Source organism: Gambusia affinis, linkage group LG06 (assembly GCF_019740435.1).
Source record: "Gambusia affinis linkage group LG06, SWU_Gaff_1.0, whole genome shotgun sequence".
Taxonomy (NCBI): Eukaryota; Metazoa; Chordata; class Actinopteri; order Cyprinodontiformes; family Poeciliidae; genus Gambusia; species Gambusia affinis.
The window spans coordinates 25,179,315-25,200,699 of record NC_057873.1 but is presented as its reverse complement, the minus strand read 5'-3'; the positions used below and the strand labels follow the sequence as shown (position 1 = coordinate 25,200,699).

The 21,385-nt window shown below is 39.5% G+C and overlaps 1 protein-coding gene across 5 annotated transcripts in view; it reads left to right on the top strand.

Moving 5' to 3' along the window:
* zgc:77784 (uncharacterized protein LOC402947 homolog) overlaps positions 1-21,385 on the top strand; it is a 90,508-nt gene that overhangs the window by 57,336 nt on the left and 11,787 nt on the right. For all 5 annotated transcript variants that reach the window (XM_044119085.1, XM_044119084.1, XM_044119082.1 and 2 more), the window contains 9 exons: positions 5,917-6,083; positions 8,237-8,358; positions 8,542-8,758; positions 8,896-9,014; positions 12,137-12,308; positions 18,444-18,650; positions 19,457-19,499; positions 19,595-19,728; positions 19,842-20,129. In XM_044119085.1, the coding sequence (XP_043975020.1) occupies positions 5,917-6,083; positions 8,237-8,358; positions 8,542-8,758; positions 8,896-9,014; positions 12,137-12,308; positions 18,444-18,650; positions 19,457-19,499; positions 19,595-19,728; positions 19,842-20,129 (1,469 nt within the window). The remainder of the gene's footprint in view (positions 1-5,916; positions 6,084-8,236; positions 8,359-8,541; positions 8,759-8,895; positions 9,015-12,136; positions 12,309-18,443; positions 18,651-19,456; positions 19,500-19,594; positions 19,729-19,841; positions 20,130-21,385) is intronic.

Here is a 21,385-nt window from a genome sequence, read left to right as displayed (position 1 = left end):
CATGTTGGTGTGAAAATTGTAGATAGATGGATGCATTTTCATTCTCATGGTGAAGATGAAATGTACCATTTTAGTAGATTTTCAAGGTGTTCAATAAAAGAGACTTTTGTATCGACAACCTTGCCGCTGGCTGAAGTGACAGAGGTTGAGGCTGGTGACTTTATGAATAGCTGTTGGCTTTCCACGTCTCTGATCTCATTTCGTTTGCTTTTTCCACCAATGACATCTGGAATAAAAAGGGAACCATTACTAATAAGTTCACAGAGCTTCTGAAAAAAACAAAAAAACAAGTTGCCTTTAGGTTTCAGTGTACCGCAGGGATGACCACTGGTTTCCCTTTAGTTCTTCACATAGTGCCATCATATAGGCCATCTCATTCTGAATATTTTCTACTCTAACATAAATGATAATCATTCCCTTAAAGCCTCCAGGCAACAGCATTTGTTATCTTATGTGAAATATAAATATGGCCCATCATTTTTTAATTTACATCCAACAAAAAGTCTGATGCCATGTTTTCGGCTGACATTTTTTACTCTTTATCATTTCAGTCTCGTTAGTTACTTAAGTAAAATCACACCACTTCCTAGTAATCTATCATTTAATTCACAAGTTAAAGCATCTGTTGCTTTTCCAACCTTCTCTGCACATAACATGTGTTTCAAAGCTGTTTTTCTACTAATCTATTAAACGCACCACATTATATTTTCTAGATCAGGGGTTTTCAAAGTATGAAAGGGTGAGCCCCCCTCCAAGGAGCCGCCTTCTCCTCCTCCGTGGAGGCTGAGGGGCGTGGAGTTGTAAAAACTCCACCTTCAGCCCCGCTCTGGCCAAAACCAGTGTTGGCATAGTTACTTTGAAAAAGTAACTTTAATCGGACTACTGATTACTCCTTGAAAAAGTAACTTAGTTATATTACTGACTACTTGACTTGGAAAGTAACTAAGTTACATTAAAAGTAACTTTTTAGTTACTTTCAGCAGCTGCTAACAACAACGCTCTGCCTCCTGTGAAAATCACATTGATCTTTGCTAATATAATTGTAAGCTATTTTATAATGGTAACATCAACAATGTGTCTCCACTGATAAGGTTGAACTGATGAGGAGATTGTACAAAATACAGTACAAAAATAAAAAACATGAGTAATTTGTGTGGTCCACTGTTGTCTGGAAAACTCTAAGAAGAATTTTAAAGCCCCCCTGCCCCCAGCCTCCAGATTCTGCGTTACGCCCCTGAGTTTGATGTCGCAGCACAGATCTCCTCCTGCAGCTCCACAGCTCAGATGGCTGCGACACTTACCGTAATATTAATAATTATAACGGTGCTAACTTGCCATTATAACTATTGCCAACTACGGACACGATTATTCGTGACTGTTTTCACGCTTATTGCGCTGTTCATATTGGTCTCGATGTTTGCAGTTTTCAACGCGAAGCTTGACGTCATTCAGAGGTAATATATTAACTTGACATTAACAAAGACACAGCGGGACGGATCATCCGGGAAATGATGAATAGGGAGAGACTGATTAAAACTACCTTAATGACGGACAAATTCTGGGATTTATTATGAGTCTCTGCTTATTCCCAACCCCAAATGAGTAACTTCACGTTCAAAAACGAGCCCAAAAAGGCGCAACCAGCAACTCGTTAAATCTGCAAGCGACTTTAAAAAAATGAAGCCCAAAGCCGCTTGTAATAATCGGACTTGGCGACAGAAACTGAAAATAGTTCCAGTTTTTCCACCAACAAAACGCGCATCTCCCTCCATTGTTTACATTTCTGTCTCGGTCACTCGACAACAGTAGGAAATACGATTAAATTACAAAGAAGATAGTAACGCATAACGCATAAATGATTTTGATAAGTAACTGTAGTCTGACTACTGGATTTGAAATAGCAACGTGTAGATTACGGAAAAAGTGGTCCGACATCAGTAACGTTACTGACATCACTGGCCAAAACATCCTCTAAGGTGGGAAACATTTCCACTGATCCCCACTCCACGCGCACCCACAGTACCAACTTTTTCCTAAATCCACAGAGTTGATCTGTCAGCTTTTCCGGTTTACTTCGCGCCTCCCTAAAGTGCATCTGGCGCCCCTGCACATAACATGTGTTTCAAAGCTGTTTTTCTACTACTGAAAACCGCCGTTCTAGATGACCGATTGGCATGAGACTGGCCCAAAACACTGCAGTGACTATGCCAGGCCTTCACGTGGCGCTATAATACTGCAGTGGAAATATTGAGTGTACTGCGCACACAAAGCTTTTATGGCAGGCGTCTGACATCGTTCTTTTCCAAAACGTTTAGTTTTGGTTGTCTATATAGCAAAGACAAAAGCAGGTAATGCAGGTAAAGATTTGGGTCAAAAAATGCTGTTGTTGTTTCCCTCTGGGCATCTCTTTGTTCACATGAAACTGTTAGAAATTTACTTTACAAATAAAATTTGATGGATTTCGTCAATGTGGATGCAAAAAGAAGCAAAAAGTTCCGTCGTATTGTTTAATATTAAAATTGTCTGGGTATTACTTTTGTTTCTTGACATTAAACAAGTAATGTCTGTTTTTATTAAATATTTCCTTAATATGGATGTTGGGCAACTATCTGTGTGGGTTTCTCTTTTTTTAAAACATGAAAGCCACCTCTGATAGTATGTTGGGGAGTTTTAAATGGTTAATTCATTAATACTGTCTTTTTAGAAAGAAAAAGCTAAAGAGATTTTCACAAATTTCACAAACAAGGAGTTCACAACCACAGCTTGAACTCTCCACCTTCCTGGTTCACAGTTGTTGTGGAACATCTATGCTACATTTTGGGAATTGTGGGCGTGTTGTGGTGGCGTAGGGGATAGCGCGACCCACATTTGGAGGCCTTGAGTCCTCGACGCGGCCGTCGTGGGTTCGATTCCTGGCGACATTTGCTGCATGTCTTCCCCCCTCTCCCTCCCTCTTTCCTGTCAGCCTACTGTCATATAAGGGACACTAGAGCCCACAAAAAGACCCCCTGGAGGGGAGAAGAAAAATAAAATATTAGTGAATTGTATTGTCTGCCAGTTTAGTTTTGTTCTTTGGGCAGTTAGAATATATTGAAGTTAGTCTAGAACCAAAATCTGTAACTAATTTTTATATGTGGAAGTGTTGAGATTACTTTAGTAATTGTTAGACCCTCGCATTAATTTGAGTAACTAAGAACACACCAGGTGCTCGGTGGAGGTCTGTTGTTTGCCAAATGTCTGGTGTGTTGACGGGAGGGTTTTTTTTTACCACTTTTTTGAACTTGAAACATCAAATTAAGATAACTTTTGTTTTCAATTAAGTTATAAGATATTTTTAGCAATTGTTTCGTCGCTATTTATTTTTTTTTTACAAGAAATAAAGAGTATATATTTTTTCAAAACAATCAAAACAGAAGAGCGTGCAAATCAAACTTCCTGTTACCCCCCTCGGCCTTTGTTGGAAATTATGGTTTTGTAACATAGAAGGCCGCGACAACAGTCACCTCTAAGCCGCAGCATCTGTATGCCTTTAGTGTAAAGAACAGGAAATGGTTGAGTTTTACAGGAAAACAACCACTGCTGCCACTTAAAAGCCAATTTTAGAGCTTCAGCTGGACACTTAAAATGGCAGACCTGCTCCTCCGGAGAACATTTGGTGAGAAAAAAAGCCCCCTGTTGACGAGGCGGGGAGAAAAAAGCGGTGACCTGCCTGTTGTAATTACCTCACTATTTTCCTCTCCACAGAGTTGAGAAAAATGTGAAACAGAGCCGCGCTGTTTGATAGCACCTGTATTTTTCCACGGCACCAAACTGCCGTTTCCTCGACTGACTCCTTCATGAGCCAACCTGCTGCAATAAAGGAGGGAATAAAACTTTGTCTGCAAGCTGAGACCTGCCGCCTGCTGTTGAGATGAAAAGAGTCTCAAAGATTCGAGAAGCCAGTGATGAACTCTTTAACTCATCCGCTTGCTCATTCTGTAGGAACGACTTAAGGAATGTGTGAAAATTAGACATATTTGCTCACTTTCTTGCTGAGAAATGGTGAGAAAGGCATCGCACTGAAGAAACAAACAAGTCAAGTTGTACCGTGTTGTTTGAGTTTTTAAGATGCCGATTCCTTCTGCCTGCTGGTTAAGGCAAATGGACAATTATTTTTGCTTCCCCTCAGGAAAATTTTGATTGAATAGGCAAAGAGAAAGCAACTATGCCTGTTGTCTTAGCAACCTAAAGGGTTGTTTTTGGTGGAATAATTATTAATCAACTTGGCTTCTATTTTTTTTCCTGGCTAAATTGGAAAAAGACCTTTAGGCTAAACAACTGGAGTTTTCAACATATTTATCTGAGCTGAATAAAGACAAGGGCTGGATATAACCTGGAAAGACTGTGCTGCTCATTTTAAAGGAACTAATTAAGTGTGAGGATCATTTGAAAGTTGTGAAGAACAAGAACATTTCTGGTACTTCTAGAAGCTGGTACACAAATTAGACTTTTTTTTTCTCCCAAGTGACACAAACAAGACTGCAAAATACCATTGCTGAAAATGGGATCCTTAAAGGTGGTTATTTCGGAAAGTTTCCGTTTTTTCAGCTTTATATCATCTTATAATGTTATTCCTTGATCAAAAATATATATACATATATACCTGGGGTGTTTCTTTCATTATTTCATGCATGAAAAAATCCTTGAATCTCCCATGGCAACCTTTCACAAAGCTTCGCCTCTTTCTGCAAAGCACCATCTGCCTCCCAGAACAGCCTCGCTCCGCCGTCACTCAGCTCCTCCAGACTAGCGGCAGCAGGAATTAGCAAACACCTGGTGGAACCGCTCATCTGCTGAGCTCATCATACAAACTACTGTTCAGTCCAAAGCTTGTAAGAATGTTTGTAAGTGGTGCAGTGAAAAGCATGGTGATGATGTACTGAAGGCGGAGTTTCTGAAAGAGCAGGAGCTTCTTAAAGGGACAGAGGCCAACTTTCAAGTTGTCCAATTACAGAGTCAAATTTAGTTTAAGTCATGTTTTCGGTTCAACTTCAACAATTAACTAAACACAACTATAAATTCAATAACACAACAAAATGGCAAACTGAGAAAACCCAAAGACATTAACTTACCACCAGTTAAAATTATTTTGCATGACGCAGGATTCTTTTCTATATCCTGTCCATTTTTAGTTATTATATTAGCCTTCTGTGTCATTACGCAGCTTCCCTACTGATTTTTTTTATAAGTCTTCCTGGAGGTGTATTACTTTGATTGTTGCCAACGTTGTGGTAGAAAAATGACAGCGACATAATAATGTTTCATTCACTGACGGATTCAAAGTCTTTATTCATTCTCAGCTTTTCAAGTGTCTCTTTCTAACGTATTTTATAATTTTCTAGTACAACAATCATTCCCTCCAATAGAGAAAGAAATTCTGTTAGACATTTCTAAAGCGAATCTTTACTCGAACTAATTCACCCCATCGCCTTGACTTATTGCTTGGAGCTCTCTCAGCCTCGTGAGATTTGAGTGTTTTCTTTTTTTCTTCCTTTTTTTACCGTGACTGAATTTTACAGGAGGTGAACTTCAGATCTCTCCTTCCGACACTGACTTTTCCAATTTTATCCGTCCGTGCTATCATCGGCGGCAATCACTGAACTAACCATTTTGCCCAAACCCATGTCAATCAAGATGAAACGATAAATTACAGAAGCTGAAAAACCCAGGATATTAGAGCCTGTTTGATTATCTGTGTTCTTTTTTTGGGGGTGGAAAACATCCTCCTGATTAGGATCAGAGAGATTCATATTAGTATTCCGGTCACATTCACAGTTTCTTTTTACCCGTAATCGAAAAGGCTAATGTTTTTTTTTTCGATTTAAAAAACAAGTTTTAATAATCCTGTTTTCCTTTGTGTTCTTTTCTCTCACGCAGCCAGTCGGTGGGCAGCACCTGGCAAACCGTTGCGGACCACGTGAAGCACGAGAGGCACACGGTTGTTGGACTTTTCCCAAACACGGTTTACCTGTTTATAGTCCGAGCCGTCAACTCCTACGGCCTCAGTGACCCCAGTCCGATCTCGGAGCCGGTCCGGACTCAGGGTGAGTTCTGTTCAGAGGCCCTCAGCGATCTGCACACACCTGATTAAATGCAGAGTTATTGCGATGTAAAATAACGGCAGTGTTGTAAATTATCTTCAGCTGGTTTTTTTGTTGTTGTTTTTTTGTTTTTTTTCCAATTTGTGTAGTTGTGTCCTGCACAACTCCAGTATAATAAAACACTGCATCACTGTAGCAGCATGAGTTTGTACTCCCATACTAACTCTATGCTGGTACACTTGCACTCTCCCTAAAATATCGATGAACTAATGAAGGACAAATAAAGTCCAGCTGTGATAGGATCTCATTTTCATTTGCTGAAAAACGTCTTTCAGTTCAAATGAAGAGCAAAGATCAAAAAGGAGCTTGCTGTGCAAAGGTATCAGTCAGAAGAAGGGCACAAAAATATACTGTATAATCATTGTAAACCTAAGTTATCAATACAATTTATGCTTAATCTGATATTTGTATTTTGCCAACATCTACTTGTGGCTGGACATCATCTTACAATTTGAAAGGGTTCTTTGAAGAAAATAAAATTAGGTTGATGATAAAATTAGGCCTTTCAGTGTTAAACAGTTTGGTCTCATCGTAGAAAATAATCAAAATATTAGTGGAAAAATGCAACATGCAGGCCAGCAACTACAGGAAGGGTTTGAGTACTATAATGCAATTTAAAACTTTCTACTGATTGAAAAAGATATGAATAACATTTGACATTGTCATTTGGTTAAAATGTGCAAAAACACAGATAAATTATTATCTTTGTTATTTTTAAAATAATACCCTTTGTGCCTGTTTCCTTCCGTATCAGAAACAAACTCCTTTGTTGAATTAAAATAATCAGCAGCACGAATAATTCGGGTGTTATTGATTGATATTAGCTGATATGACAATATCAGAATGAAACTGGAGAGGGAGGCTGCCAAGACAACAACAACAAAAGAGCTGAGATTTGTGGAAGTAGCAGCTGTGTGCTACTTTTGACAACAAACTCCTGTTTTCACCAAGGAGCCGGGTTGCTAGGCAGAAAGTCTTTTGTTCCACATAAAACATCGAGGTCAGACAACAGGTTCCAAAACTGGGTAGGTGAATGTGTTGTGCTCTGATGAAACCTGATTTAAATGACGGGCATAAAGAGCATGCTTAACGAAAAAAAACAAAAAAGTATATATACAACATCACCAAATGAACAGTGTTTCCCTCAGGGAAACATGGGGTGGATGTATGCTCTGTGAGCTGATGCTTTCTTCAGGATTGGGTATTGAATTCAGCAACATTCCTCAATATTCATCATTTTAAAATCAAAACTTCCAGATGGTGCTAGAAAACTAGAAAGGCTGTTTTATTTTTCTGCATCACCATCACTTCCTTCAAACGGTGGCGCCCCCTGAAGAATTTTCTAAGGGTGGCAAGAGCAGGCCAGTAAAAAAAAAAATAAAAAATAGGGTGGCATAAAGAAAAAAGAAACATTTATTTGACATTTATTCATCTAGCTATTGGGTTTGGGTTTACATCGGAGGCACCGCTGCCCTCAAATGTAAAAAAATAAAAAAAATAAATAAAAAATAGACACAACAGAAAAACGTACTGAGAGGAACGTTTTAGTTTCGGATTGGTCTATCCAAAGTCCAGAACTGAATCTGACAATAACTCTGTGGGACCTAACAAGATTTCTATCAATCCCAGATTAAATGCTGAAATTTAAGAATCTGCACATTTATTGTAAACATTGTCACAGCATTCCCACACATTCAGTTGAAATGTGTGGGAAAGATGTTGCATTGATCTCAAATAACCTGCATTTCCTGTAAAACAAGAGCGTTTGCACTTTCTTAGTAAATCCTTTGCTCTTTACACTTGTCCATTTCCCTCAGTGTACACTTCCATTTTTGCATATTTAAAGAAAAACAAAGATAGTGGATGTAGAGCAGAGATAATGTGCCGCGCTCTTTTAAGAAGTTGTTTTTCATGTCCAGTATCATAACTAATTGCTTTCTCAGCGTGGTGCTTTTCTGCCCTGAGCAATGTTTAATTTCAAGTTCATCTTTTTATTTTTTTCTTCATTTTTTGCTGAATGGCTGCTGCTCAGCTGTGCTTTGCTTTGATTTTTTTTTAATTTTTTCTGGCTTTATCTCATTTCTTTGTGGTGTCAGATGGGAGTCCAACAGAGCAGGGCGTGGACCACAGGCAAGTTCAGAGAGAGCTGGGGGAGGTTTCCATCTACCTGCAGAAGCCCGTGGTTCTTTCTCCCACCAGTGCCAGGATTTCTTGGACTGTGAGTTCACTTCGTGACTGGAGATGTTTTAATTATCGAAGTGGCAAAAGGCAACGCTAATCCTCATTCATTAGCTTTAGTAGCTCCCTCGCACAGTGCATGAAACAAACTGGATCTGTGGAAGCCCAAACACTGCTGGGAGGCGCTTGACGGGCTCGTTTGTTTCCTGCCAACTCTTTCCAGGTCGCCCGTCAGTCCCGGTACATCCAGGGTTACCGCGTGTTTTACCGGATTATCGGGGGCTCCTGGCTGGTCCGAGATGTGGAGGCGACATCCGACTGCAGCGTGGTGTTAGCAGATCTCCAGAGCAAGAAGGAGTATGAAGTCAAGATACGGCCCTACTTCAATGAGCTACAGGGCCACGACAGTCTCATGGTTCTGGTCCGGACCCCGGACGAGGGTATGAGATTACCAACGATGCAACAGATTACATCAGCTATTTCCAGAAATGTGTGCAGAAACATGGACTTGTAGATATACTGCTGTCATCTAACACTAGTTCACCCATTTCAGCTCAATATCTTCTCCTCTTTCTAGCCTTAAGTGGCCCTCCGCAGGCTGTTTCAGTGGTGCAGCTCACCAATAGCTCAAGTATCAGTGTCTCCTGGGAGCCACCGCCTCATAACGTTCAGACTGGCATCATCCTAGAGTACAAGGTGGGTCAAAGACCGGCCTTTTCTTTGAAAACCTTCAAGTTGCTATCTTGACATATAGAGCATTTCAAATTTAAACATACCCTTTCACTGTTACCAAAGCTCTGTCACATTACAACCACAAACTTCACTGGATGCTATTCAGATGCTATGCAACAGATCAACACCAAGTAGTACATTTCTGTGAAGTGGCGTTAAAAGGATACATGGTTTACAAAACCTTACAAGTTAGAGTAAGCAAACTCTGGTGGAGCTGCTAGAGTTAGCAGCTAACACTAACAAGACAAGACAAATATGCATTACACAGATGGGATCTATTCAGAAGAGCAACTAGAAGAAAACCCCTGAAGAGTCCTGTTAAAATGTTAGCTTGCTGCTCAAACCTTTAGCTCCCGTTGAAATATGTTAGCTAAATATTTAGCTTAGCTCCAAACTAAATATTTAGTTAGCAAGCTAAATATTTAGCTCCAATTTAGTGTTTAGCGCAAATCTAAGTATTTGGCTAGCAAGTTAAATATTTACTTTGTGGCTAAATATTTAGTTTAGAATAGAATAGAAGTACTTTATTCATCCCAGCAGGGAAATTACTTTATTTGTGGCTAAATACTAAATATTTGGCTTAGAGTTACATATTTAACTCCAAGCTAAATATTTAAATAGCGAGCTAAGTATTTCATTTGAGACTAAATATTTATTTAGCAAGCAAAATATGTAAGTGTACAAAGGTGAATAAGAAAAAGTATCAGATTTTCAAAGCTGGTCGAGATAATGTATCACATTTCATGAAATCTCAACTCTATGTATGTAAGTATGTGTATCGTTTATATTGTGCCCCATACACATATATTGTGTGCTTTGGGATGAACAGGGTTAACGTTACAATATGCCTATACAGAAATTCAGTGTTAGCTATAAATTTTTCCTCTGGCCATATCAGCGTCTTAAGTTCATCTGTGGCTCCGAAGTTTCTTGGCGTATTCAAAGGTCAACGAATTAATGAAGAAATAGAGCAACATCGTCCTGCTGTGACGGCCACCTCAACCTGTCAGCAGGTTGAAACTCTTCATCGATCCAGACAGAGCGTCTGCATACCGTAGCATGAATTACTATATCTAGTGTTCTCTGCAACATGTTTTTTAGATTCACTGTTCGAAAAGGTTTTGCCGTTGTACATATAATCAGCATGTTTGTATGTACTCTTTATTGTGCTGATTAGAGCACTAAACCCTTCCAAATGTCCACAAAATTAGCTTAGCTTAGCTTTAGGTCACATCACCTGTGTTACATTATCTGACATGTAGAATATGTTGGAGTGTTACTCATGCAAAGCTTCCAAAGAAGTGCAAGACACACATATGAGTGTGATGGCGGTATCAGACTAGCAGAACCAATCAAAACAGAACAAGCTGGTCTTTTTGCTCTTTGATGTTTGTGTGTTTTTTTCCCCGCAGGCTTTACTCAGAGGTGTACAGAGCTGTTGTTGAGATGGATGTGAAAAACACTGATTTGTAATTAACAATTAGTAATGACTCTTATGCTGCTCGTGTGCTGCCAGTTCTTGTTTTGTCATCAGTTTGTCTGCTAAACACTTACTGTTCCTGTCATCTGTTTGCTGAGCGGAGAAGGAGAGAAAAAAAAACAAAACTTGAGTCCTGATTGTCCGTCCATTAGCATCAGCACAACACTGATTACTAATCACCAGGCTGCTAATCCAGGAAAAAGTTCAACTCTATCGTTTTTGACGTATTCTTTCCATCTGTGAGTACACGTAGAAACAAACAGAAGGCAGCTCATTTCAGTGTTTAGCAGCAGAAGGCAAGGATCAAACCAAATCTCGTAAAGTTTCACATTTCCAAGGAACCATGTGCTGCATTTGTTAATCAAGGCCTTAAATATAAAAAAAGCGCTGCGCTCTAAACAGATAGCTTGGTGTTGCGGCACAGATGTTCATTATAACCTTCAGCGACTTCATCGCAGAACTTCACAAAAGGTTAATTAATGAAAGAGTCGCTTCCTGAATATCAATGTAGATAGATATGCAGATTATATATAGCAGGAGCTGGAAAGAATCCGAGTTATGGTTGCTATGTTACTGATAAAAATTTCCGTGACAAAATTAGGGCTTATTAATTTATAAAAGCGGGATGAAAAGCCTTTATATTCTTTCTATTTTTTGTTTTCTATCAGATAAGATATTTTTGCAGTCAGAATGAGTCCTTATCAGCTGTAGTTTGAAATGATATCATTCAGGAAGAGATCTTCTGTTTTGATTCTGGATTCTTCAAGCAAAGTTTTGCTTTCAATTTAAAGAGCTCGATTAGGATAAATATAAAAGAAAATTGGTTGAAATGTCTGCGACAGACTGGCGACCTGTCCAGGGTGACCCCGCCTCTCGCCCGGAACGCAGCTGGAGATACACCAGCAACCCTCCCGACCCCATTAGGGAGAAAGGGTGAACAGAAAATGGATGGATGGATGCTTGAAATGTACCCTTGCAAAAGTATACGCACCACTTTGGCTTTTTCATGTTTTCACTCTTAAAATCCCAATTAAATCCCAACGGATGTTTTTGGTTTATTTGATATATTAACACAAGGTAGCGCACAACTGCGATATGTCAGAAGAGCTATTTAAAGTTTTTTTTTATTTTTTATTTTTTATTATGTTTGTAATTTGGCATCGTGGGTCATAGCACATACACGAGATGATCGGCAGCGCTAAAACCCTCCTCTTGGCTCTGATTGGTTGTTTCTGATGAAGCGGTATGTTTCTGCAGATGGCAGCAGAATATCAGGAAAAAGGCATAGGAAATAGATTTATTTGCAAACAAACTGTTTTAAGAAATAAATAAGAAAACGTTTTGGTTTTTTTTTATAAAAGTTACATAATGCAGCTTTAATCTGGAAAGATTTAGCCATTTGTTGACCTAAAAGTTCCACATTTACAACATCAAAATTCCTCTACTCTGTCCATATATGAAAACACAAAAAGCTCAGAGTTAAACGTTGCATCTTTTTTTTCCTTTTTTTTTTTCTTCAAACCAGTCATGATCAGAGCCGCCTTGTCTCATGCTGAAGGAGCAAACATTAACTCATTAACTCCTGCTCATCTTCGTCTCTTCTCAGGTCTGGTGTTTGTCCGGCGACGCGGAGAGTCAGATAAACCGAACGGTGGACGGTTCCGTTCTGTCCATCCTGCTGACGGGTCCGCTCCCTGGCGTCCAGTACACGGTGGCGGTGGCTGCTGTCACCAGTCTGGGTGTGGGCGCTCCGAGTCCGCCTGTCAGCCTGCTCGTCGGTGAGTCACTCGAACCGTTGCAGCCGCCATGCTCTGCAGAATGTGGCAGGACGCTCTCCCAGCAGGCTGAGTTTACCCCGGGTGAAAGCCGTCCTCCGAGTGTCGGTGAGCGGGTTAAAAACAGGGCGCTGTGCGATTATCACTCTTCTCGGGGGCGTGAAAGATGTTAGTCGAGAATTCAAACTGAGAAAAAAAAAGATCTTTTTATATCTGAAGCAGTAGCCTCGTGTTTACTTGACGTTTTCCTTCAAATTCTTCCAAACACAACGTGTTGACAAATTAGGGAGATGAATATATATATCTATATATGTATATGTATATAAATGCGGAGCAGCTCTGGGTGTTTGTTTGCAGGCGCTGGAAACTGGAGTGACAAAATCTGACTGACAACTTCTGGCAGACTGCAAAATAACTGTAGTGACACATCCCTGGGCATGCCAATCAGAAACATTTTATAGAGTTATCATCGTGGAGACGTATTTCAATATTCCAGTTAGGAGTATTCTGTGGGGTTTATGTTGGCCTTCTAACATGTTTGTCATGTTGAAAAGGAGAATATGATACATTATTTAAAGACCTATTATGGTAATTTGCTTCCACTTTTATTTCATTCTTAAACTAAACAGAAACATTAACAATATTTACTCACTTTACTTTCCAAAAAAGTTCTTCAAATCATCAAAGAATGATTAAATAAGGTGGTATGAATAAAGACGTTTACTGCAAATGAGCACAAAGCCCGTTTGTTTTCTTCTTTTTAATATTAATTTCTGATTAAGAATGTAAGTCAGATTTAGCACATTTCAGCAATAAAGCAGTTCAAGGTTTTTTACATGATTAAAATATACAATAACCAACTACGAAACAAGCATTAAGCATTACATTTTGTCAAATGCCGACGTTAAATTCATCAAGAATAATAATCACCATAATCAACGCTCCAGCTGTTATGACTCAAAGCAACTCTAAACAGATTCATTTTTACCTTTGATTGTGTTTCGGCTGTTTTGCAGTTTTCCAGAAGTTTGTCAAAGATTTGTGGTTCATTCTCTTTTTGAAATCTATTTCTACGAAACAAACAAAAAAAACCTTAAATTTATGAAAAGTATTTTTTCTGTGAAACAGAAAACATAAAAACGTTGATGTTGTATTCTTTTGCTTCTAAACCTGAAAATGATTCATTCATGTTGCAGCCAGGAATCAGTCAGACCACCGCATGTGTCACGTTTTAATTCATCCTAATATTGTCTTCAAACTGTAAATCTTCTGACGGTCCTGAGAGATTTGAAGTTAAATTGCTTTCATTTGTCTTCTCAAGTTTTCCAGGAAGCTTAATATTTCAGGCAGTGTGTAAAACCTGCCACGAAGTGTACAGTGTAATTTTGGGAAGTCTAACCATTGCTTGGGATGGATGTGAGCAATTTGCATTCTGCTATGAAACCATATTTTTTGCTCCCTACCTTTCCATCCAGCTGTCACTGAGTTGACTAGCTGTCTGTCTGTCATGCGGTGTTTCCTCTGTCAGTGTGTTAGGAGAGAGTAGAGGTTGTGTGGAAGCATGCAGAGGTCTGAATGCGTGGCTTCGTAAGCGTGATAATAATGTTGAAATATTGGTTTTGTTAAACTTCTACTTCCCTCTATTGGCAAACCGAGTAAAGATGCGTAAACAGCTATATATTTTTTTTCTCTAGCAGCGGTGTAAACTCCCACACAAAAAAACAACAAAAAACAACAAAATAAAGTATCCATTTTGCAAGAAATAAAAACTCCCAGGAGGAAATAATTGTTATAGCCAAAACTACCAGTGCATAAACTTTTAAACCTGAAAGAATATTGCTGAAACATATGATCTTTGTTTTACTTTTGAGCTGTTCATAATCCATAAATTCTTGTTTCCTGGGATATAAATATTCATTACTTTGCATATTTTTTAGCCAAAGCGCTCTAGATTGGACATGTTTCTCCCCCCGTCACACACAGTGAGGACGGCGGTAAGGTAAATGAAAGACATTTGAGAAATGCAGGGAAAGGAGTGGCTCGCTGAGGTTACCATAGCAACCATTAGATGCTATCTACGTGCTAAGCAGATTTTTTTGGGAAGCATGAAAGGAAAGCAGGTAACACCAGTCAAAGCAGATAACAGACCCTCTGAGATCACAACTATTAATGCAAATTTGCAAATTTTAAGCAGAGTTTTTACAAAAAAAAGTCTGAAAAAGTCAAAAAGTTTCGACTTTTCAAACTCTGAAAATTTCCACAAGTTTGAAATTTTTTGACTTTTTCAAACTTTTTCCTGGAAAATTTCTGCTTCTTCCTGGCAAATGTTCAACTTACAAATGTCCTCGAAATTTCTAAGCTTGGAATTGTTTTTGTTTTTTCTAGAAAATCACTGAGCTAAATCAAAAAATGTTTTTCTGGGCTGAAATGTACTTTTCTTTGTTGTTTTTTGGGGGTTTTTTTATCTATAATGGCCCTGATATGCCTCCGTAAATACGTAAGCAGGAGTACATCTTAGATCAAATCTTAACAAAGTTTCTTAAGATGTTCACCATAGCAGTAGAATAAGTTCAGCCTTACTTCTGCCCAACTGTGATAATGAAGAGGAAATTCCCCACAAATCAACGCCACTTTCTATATTCTCCTGCCTCTCTTTAACAGTTTTAAAAATATATATATATTTTCATATTTAATTGAATGGCTTACCAAACTTAATAGAATACTGCTTTGCTACCATTTAGTTTTAGTATATGGAGTGGAAAAATGAACCAAACCTTTGAGAGAAATTACTTCATGGCATATAACCAGGCTCACCCTCAGCATTGAAAACATATTTCCATGATTGGTCTCTGATTTGGGGCTTCTCCTCAGTCTTTATTAGTTCTTAGAAACCCAGAGCTTCTTACCACCACAGGCTGGTGGAGTGTTACATCCATTCCCGCCTCCATGTTGATTAATTGGATTTCAGTAGACGGGCTGTGGGAAGGTGCAGAAATCATCATTCCAGTTAAAGTCCAGACACATTGTATTCTGCGGCTGTCGCCGTCCAGGGTAACAAGGCCGCTGCCGCTGCAAGGAGATGCGGTGGCTGAATTTTTGAAAAGCCATTACGTCTCAACTTATCAAATCTCACATGCAGGTGCATCTCGGCAAATTAGACAAACGCATTTTCTCTGCCATGAAATCGAAAAGCTGAACTTACATATTACAGATGTTCGTCACACACAGATTCGTGTGTTTCAAAGCGAAACCCGAAATTCGGTTTCTCGGAAAAATGAGAACAACAGTGATTTTTAGGACAGAGATGTTAGACTGCTGCGGCCCAGGAGACTCTTACTGACACAGTTTTCAACCAAGATGAGCCACAGAAGGTCGTTGATAGAGAATCTGGCTGTCACTGCATCCAAGCATATTTATGGAAAGTTAAGTGGAAGGAAGAGTCCAGCAGGAAAATGTGCTCTAGCAATAATAACAGCTGTAACTTAGAGAGGACTGTCAAGCAAAATCTGTTGAACCCAGCAGAACCACAGGCCCACTAACTCCATGCCACGCCGCATTGATGCAGTGATTTATGCAAAAGATCTTCTGTAAACATATCATGTATCTTTACAGAAATAAATATAAGAAGCCTGACATTTCTGTTTGAAACATTTATTTTTTTAAATTAATCTAACGTCAAATTAAAATTTTTTGAGACAATGGATTTTGGATTTTTTGTAATTTTTTTTATACAACAATTAGAAAGCTTGAAATCTCTCACTCCATGTGTACTGAATCTATGGAATATGTGAATTTCACTTTCTGAAGTGGATTGCAAGAAATATTGTCCTTTTTTACAATATTCAAATTTATTGATATGGACCAGGGTACTAGCAAGTAGGTCGGTAAAATCAATACAACAGCTCTGAAAATGAAGAGCCCACTGCACTGAACCCCATTGAAAACCTCCTGGTTATTCCACCAAATATTGATTTCTGAACCCTTCCTGAGTCAAAACATCAATATTTCTGTTTCTAATTGAATATGAACTGGGCTTTTTTTATTTATTTATTTATTTTGCTTTACTTGAGGTCTGAAAGCGTTGTATCTTTTTCAATATTTTGACCATTTCTCATTTTCTGCAAATAAATACTAAATTCTTGCTTGAGATTTCTGGGACATGTCGTCGTTTTGCTTCCTTGGCTAAAATAGAATAGCTGCATTAATGATGCTACTGCAAATGTTCTCTGTAGGCATATTCATCTGGAACACGACGTATTTTCTCTACAACAAACTTGCATTTAGATGTGCGGACAGGTTCTTTAAAGCTGGAGATGCTTGTGCTTCGTGGCACAAGAGGTGAATGAACTCAAAACAAACAGTGGACACATTCTGCACGTCGTGTTTTCAGCTCAAGGTCTGGTGTGAAAACCGATTTAGAGAGTTTTTCTGTGACTTTGTGCCGTTATATATTTCTTGCTGTTGTTTTTCTTTTATACCGATCTGACAGGAATCAGGAGGTAGATTAGAGGGTCCATTGTGATTCTGGCGCATTACATCAACGGCTGTCATCAAGACACGTCAGAGATGTTGCGTTCAGGTGTTTCGGCTTTCCGTTGTGCCTTCGTCACCTTCAACTTTGACATTTATTTTTGTTAGAGAGGTCAGATCATTCCTAGCTGCTAATGCTGCTATTTCCTTTCTCTCTTTTCTACAAAGACTGTTTTCCACTTAGTCCACGCAGTCTCTGCTCGCCACACATGTTCTGTCCACTGAGAGAAAACTTTATCCAAAGCCTTTAGTGCTTAAAAGCCTTTCTAACTTAAATAACACACTGTTAAGTTTTTCTCAAACTGTGGTCTCCAGACCAATGGTGACCCGCGAGTGCCTCCTAGTGGTCTGCAAAGTACTGCACGTAAACAGCCGTTTATTTGCGGTGAAGCGAGTTCATAGTGCGACGCTACAGTTAGCCTAAAGAAGCATTGTGTGACAACAATGAGACAATGAGACTGCGTCACTGAGAAGAAGACGGTGGAAAGTTTGTCAGGGTGAGTTGCAGAGCTTTGGTTTTTGAACACTGAACCCCATTGAAAACCTCCACCAAATATTCCTCAGAATATTGATTTCTGAACTTTTCCTGAGTTAAAACATCAATATTGCTGTTTCTAATTGAATATGGACTGGTTTTTGTTTTTTCCAAAGCAACTCAAGTCTATTTTTCTTTTATTATGCTTCTAAATTACAAACATTATTAGAGGACAACAACAGTTGTAGCAAAGTTGTTTTTGTTTGTTTGTTTGTTTCATGTAGACATTAAAATGTTGTGTTATTATGGGGCAATTTCAAATTAGGTGCTCCATGAGTGTTTGTTAAAAGGGGTTAGTGGTCCTCAGCCTGAAAAAGTTTGAGAAACACTGCTTTAATGCAATAAATGCAAAACTTCACTATTTAATTATTTCAGACTTTTAATGTAAAACCTGCATAATTTAAAACATACGGAAGTGGATGGATGGATGAAATTCAAGACAATCTGACATGTATTAAACTCAGGAAAAGTGAATATATGTCCACATTTAATATAATGCTGGAACCAGAACCAAACATGGAGAAGCAGCATTCAGCTTATACGCACCACAAATCTGGAGCGAACTTCCAGAAAACTGCAAAGATGCTGAAACATCAATCAAGGATCAAACCCCAGAGTTGTCTTTGATTAGTAGTAAGGGTGGGACATTGAACATATAGTCACGCTAACTAAAGTAGCGACCTAAGTCATTTTTTTGTCAAAAGTGATGTTTTTTTTTTTTCCCTAAATCATCTTTTGGCAAAAAATAACTGAACTCCATTGAGGATTTTATTTCATACAAAAGTAACGATATTTTCTTGAAGATTTTGATGATGGTATTTGACAAAATGTAACGTTTGGTGTTTCACAATCGGTTACCATCTTCTGTTCATATGGTGTGAAGCACTTTGAACTGTCCTGATGCTGATATGTGCTGCTCTTGTAAACTTGACTAAAGATCCTAAAACCAGATTCCAGACGGTGTAGGAAACCCAAAGCAAAACCCAAAGTCTAAACTACTGTAAACCTTTAATATTCAACAGTTTGACCTTGTGTGTGCGTGTTTTTTTGTTTTTCTTGTTGTTGTCTTTCAGCTCAACGACCGGTGGAGGTGAAGAAAAGTGGCGAGCTCAGCTTGGCGGAGCAAATCGCCAGCGTTATCCGCCAGCCGGCCTTCATTGCGGGGCTGGGCGTGGCCGCCTGGCTGGTTCTGATGGGCTCCGGCGGACTGCTGTACTGCCGGCACCGCAGGAGGAAGCAGCTGGGCCACTACACCACGTCCTTCGCGTACACGCCGGCAGGTGAGGCAGCCAGAACGGTACCTGTTCCGCTTCGGACAAGCAAAAATGGCTACCCGGTGTCATCAATCCACTCCTCAGAGTCGCCACATCCGACAAAACGGGACGAGACACGGAGAAAAAAACTGATTCAGCAGTTCACAGTTTGTTTTTTGCTCAACCCGGTGACAGTGACAAACTTCCTGACGCGCCTCTGGGGACCGGGGGGTGGGGGGGGCGTCTTGTATGGTGATGAATGCTTTCAATTTTGGTTGTGTGCTTTTGCAAAAAACAAATCCTGCACTTTAATCTCATCCACAGTTCATTTAAATGTATTTATTATCCGAGCTCGCTAGCTTGCGCGACTGAAGGCAGCGGAGGATAAAACCGCAGCGGTACAGATTTAGAACAAAGCCTTGGGGTGTATGAGTGAAAACACATCGTTTGTTCACTTCCTAATGCATTCAGAAGCACATGCAGTATGGTTTTATGTGTTATATTATTGTGATTTAGATTATCCTATGATTGTGTCAGTTTGCGTGGCCGCCTCCCTTTTGTTGCCGACGTGCTTTAACGTAAATCCATCCATTGTGTGTGTCTGAGTGTATTTAGGTCAGAAGTGTGTTTTCATAGAAATTAATTCCAACCTGCCTTTAGTTGAATGTACAGTAAAGTGTAATGATACAGGGCTAAACACACTTGTTCTCTTTGGAGACTTTGAAGGAAAGAAAAAAAAAAGAGAGATGTCTTAAGGCGAAATCTTTCTCTTCTCCGCTGTCAAACATGATTTATATTGTAGCTCTTTTTCCTTTTTCTTTTCCTTTTTGCAGTTGGCTTTGCTCACAGTGAAGGATCTGGAATCATCAATGGAGGGTAAACTCTTCTTTAAGGTTTGATTCACATGATAAGAGACACTCTGGGTTTAATAGAAACAGCGCTAATACGTTCTCACCTTTCACTCCCTCAAGGCCTGGCTTGTTGGGGTCAAATATGGGCAATTACCCCTGGCTGGCGGACTCCTGGCCCACTCCGAACCTCACTCACAGCAAAGACTTCGTCAACTGCTGCTCTGGAAAACTGGACTCAGAAAGATATTATAACTGTAAGAGCCCTCGGAAGCTGAATATGCAGGTGAAATGGCCTGTTAGGAGCACAGAGGGCTGGCGCCGAGAGTGTAACTCGTTTTGTTTGCTTGTTTTTTTCCCTCCGGTCCAGCCGTCGGTATCATCAACTACCCCAGTCAGACGGAGAAGCGCAGCACGGCGTCCAACGACAGTCCCATTTACAGCACCATCAACACGGCGGCCGAGGACGACCTGCTGGCTTACTACGACACCTACTCCAGCGTGCCCTTCAACCAGGGTCCAGACCCCTACAGCAGCAACCCAGTGCTGTCCAGTGCTGGGATTCTGGGTCTGGAGCAGGAACTGGACTGCTGGACCATTCAGTCTGGCCAGTCGGGGGCAGAATATGCCAAACTCCACTACACCAAGAAAAGCAACGGTCAGTAATTTCCCCTGTGCAAACTCCTTGTTTTGTTGCACTGAAAGTGGCTGTAGGTAACTTTGCTTGTGGACTGGAAATGTATCCACAGCAGAGCATCAATGTTATAAAATAAACAAAACTACCCTAGGAAATTTTCATGGTAACCTGTGTTGGTTTTCAACCAGAGTAAGGGGTCTTCTCATCTTGATACAGGTGTCTTTTCTTTTAATTCCCCACTTTTTATGTTATTTTGTTATAATTTATTAAATAAGGAAAGGTCCTGCTTGTTCCCCTCCTTCATGATTTATAATTAGTACGACTCTATATGCTCCTCCTAGACAACTCTACCCTGTCTCTGACCATCATTTTGAAAGGAATTAATGACACAGAATTTGGTACAATCCGATTTATTTCTGTTTTTAAAACCCGTCAATTTGTTGTGAAATCCACGAACTTTGTTACGACCTTGTGAAATGGTTTCGATCGATAGTTCACTGGGTCTTCTGCCAGTCGAACATTTTCCCTGAGATGCTGCTGCTCTTACCGCACATATTCTGTCTGATCTGTGAAACCGTGAGATGTCAGACAGGGAGCACGCTGGACAAAAACAACGGGCAGAGTGAGGTGAAGCTCTCACCACCCTTCAAAAAGAAAGGAAAAAAAAAAAGTCACCTGTTACAGGAAATGAGAGATGCATCCTCCCCCTGATCTGTTCACATTTTGAACTGACAGCTGTGGGAGTGACCTTGAATGTGGCAAAATAAACAGTTTCAAAATCGGCTTGTTCCAAGTTGTTTAATATCCATTTCTTTTTATCCAACCTTAAGTTAAGATGCCTTTCAAAAGCTCAAATGAGCCTAAGTCGTTTTTATTCATTATCTCCTCCCACTCACATCCACATGCAAACACTGAGTAATAACAGAAGTTACCTTCAGAAATTCCTGGAAAAGCTTTTAAAAGCTGTGCAGAATCTCCTTTAAAAAAAAAAATCAAAAAAATTGGCTGGCTTATGCGCTTCAAACAGCTGCCAGCTCAGTTTATGCAGCTTTTCATGCCGCCAATGAATCTAATTCTTGTAATTTTCGCTTATGGAAACTTTCATGTTGTTTTGAGGATAAAACGAAATGAGGTCAGCTAAAGAGGGAAACCATTAGAGAAGGACTGTTTTAAAATCCATATCTTGTTCATTTTTTTGTGTATTCATTTGTCAAACTGGACATAAAGATAATAGTTATAACAATGATTCTACTGTAAAAATATGATACTAAAGATAC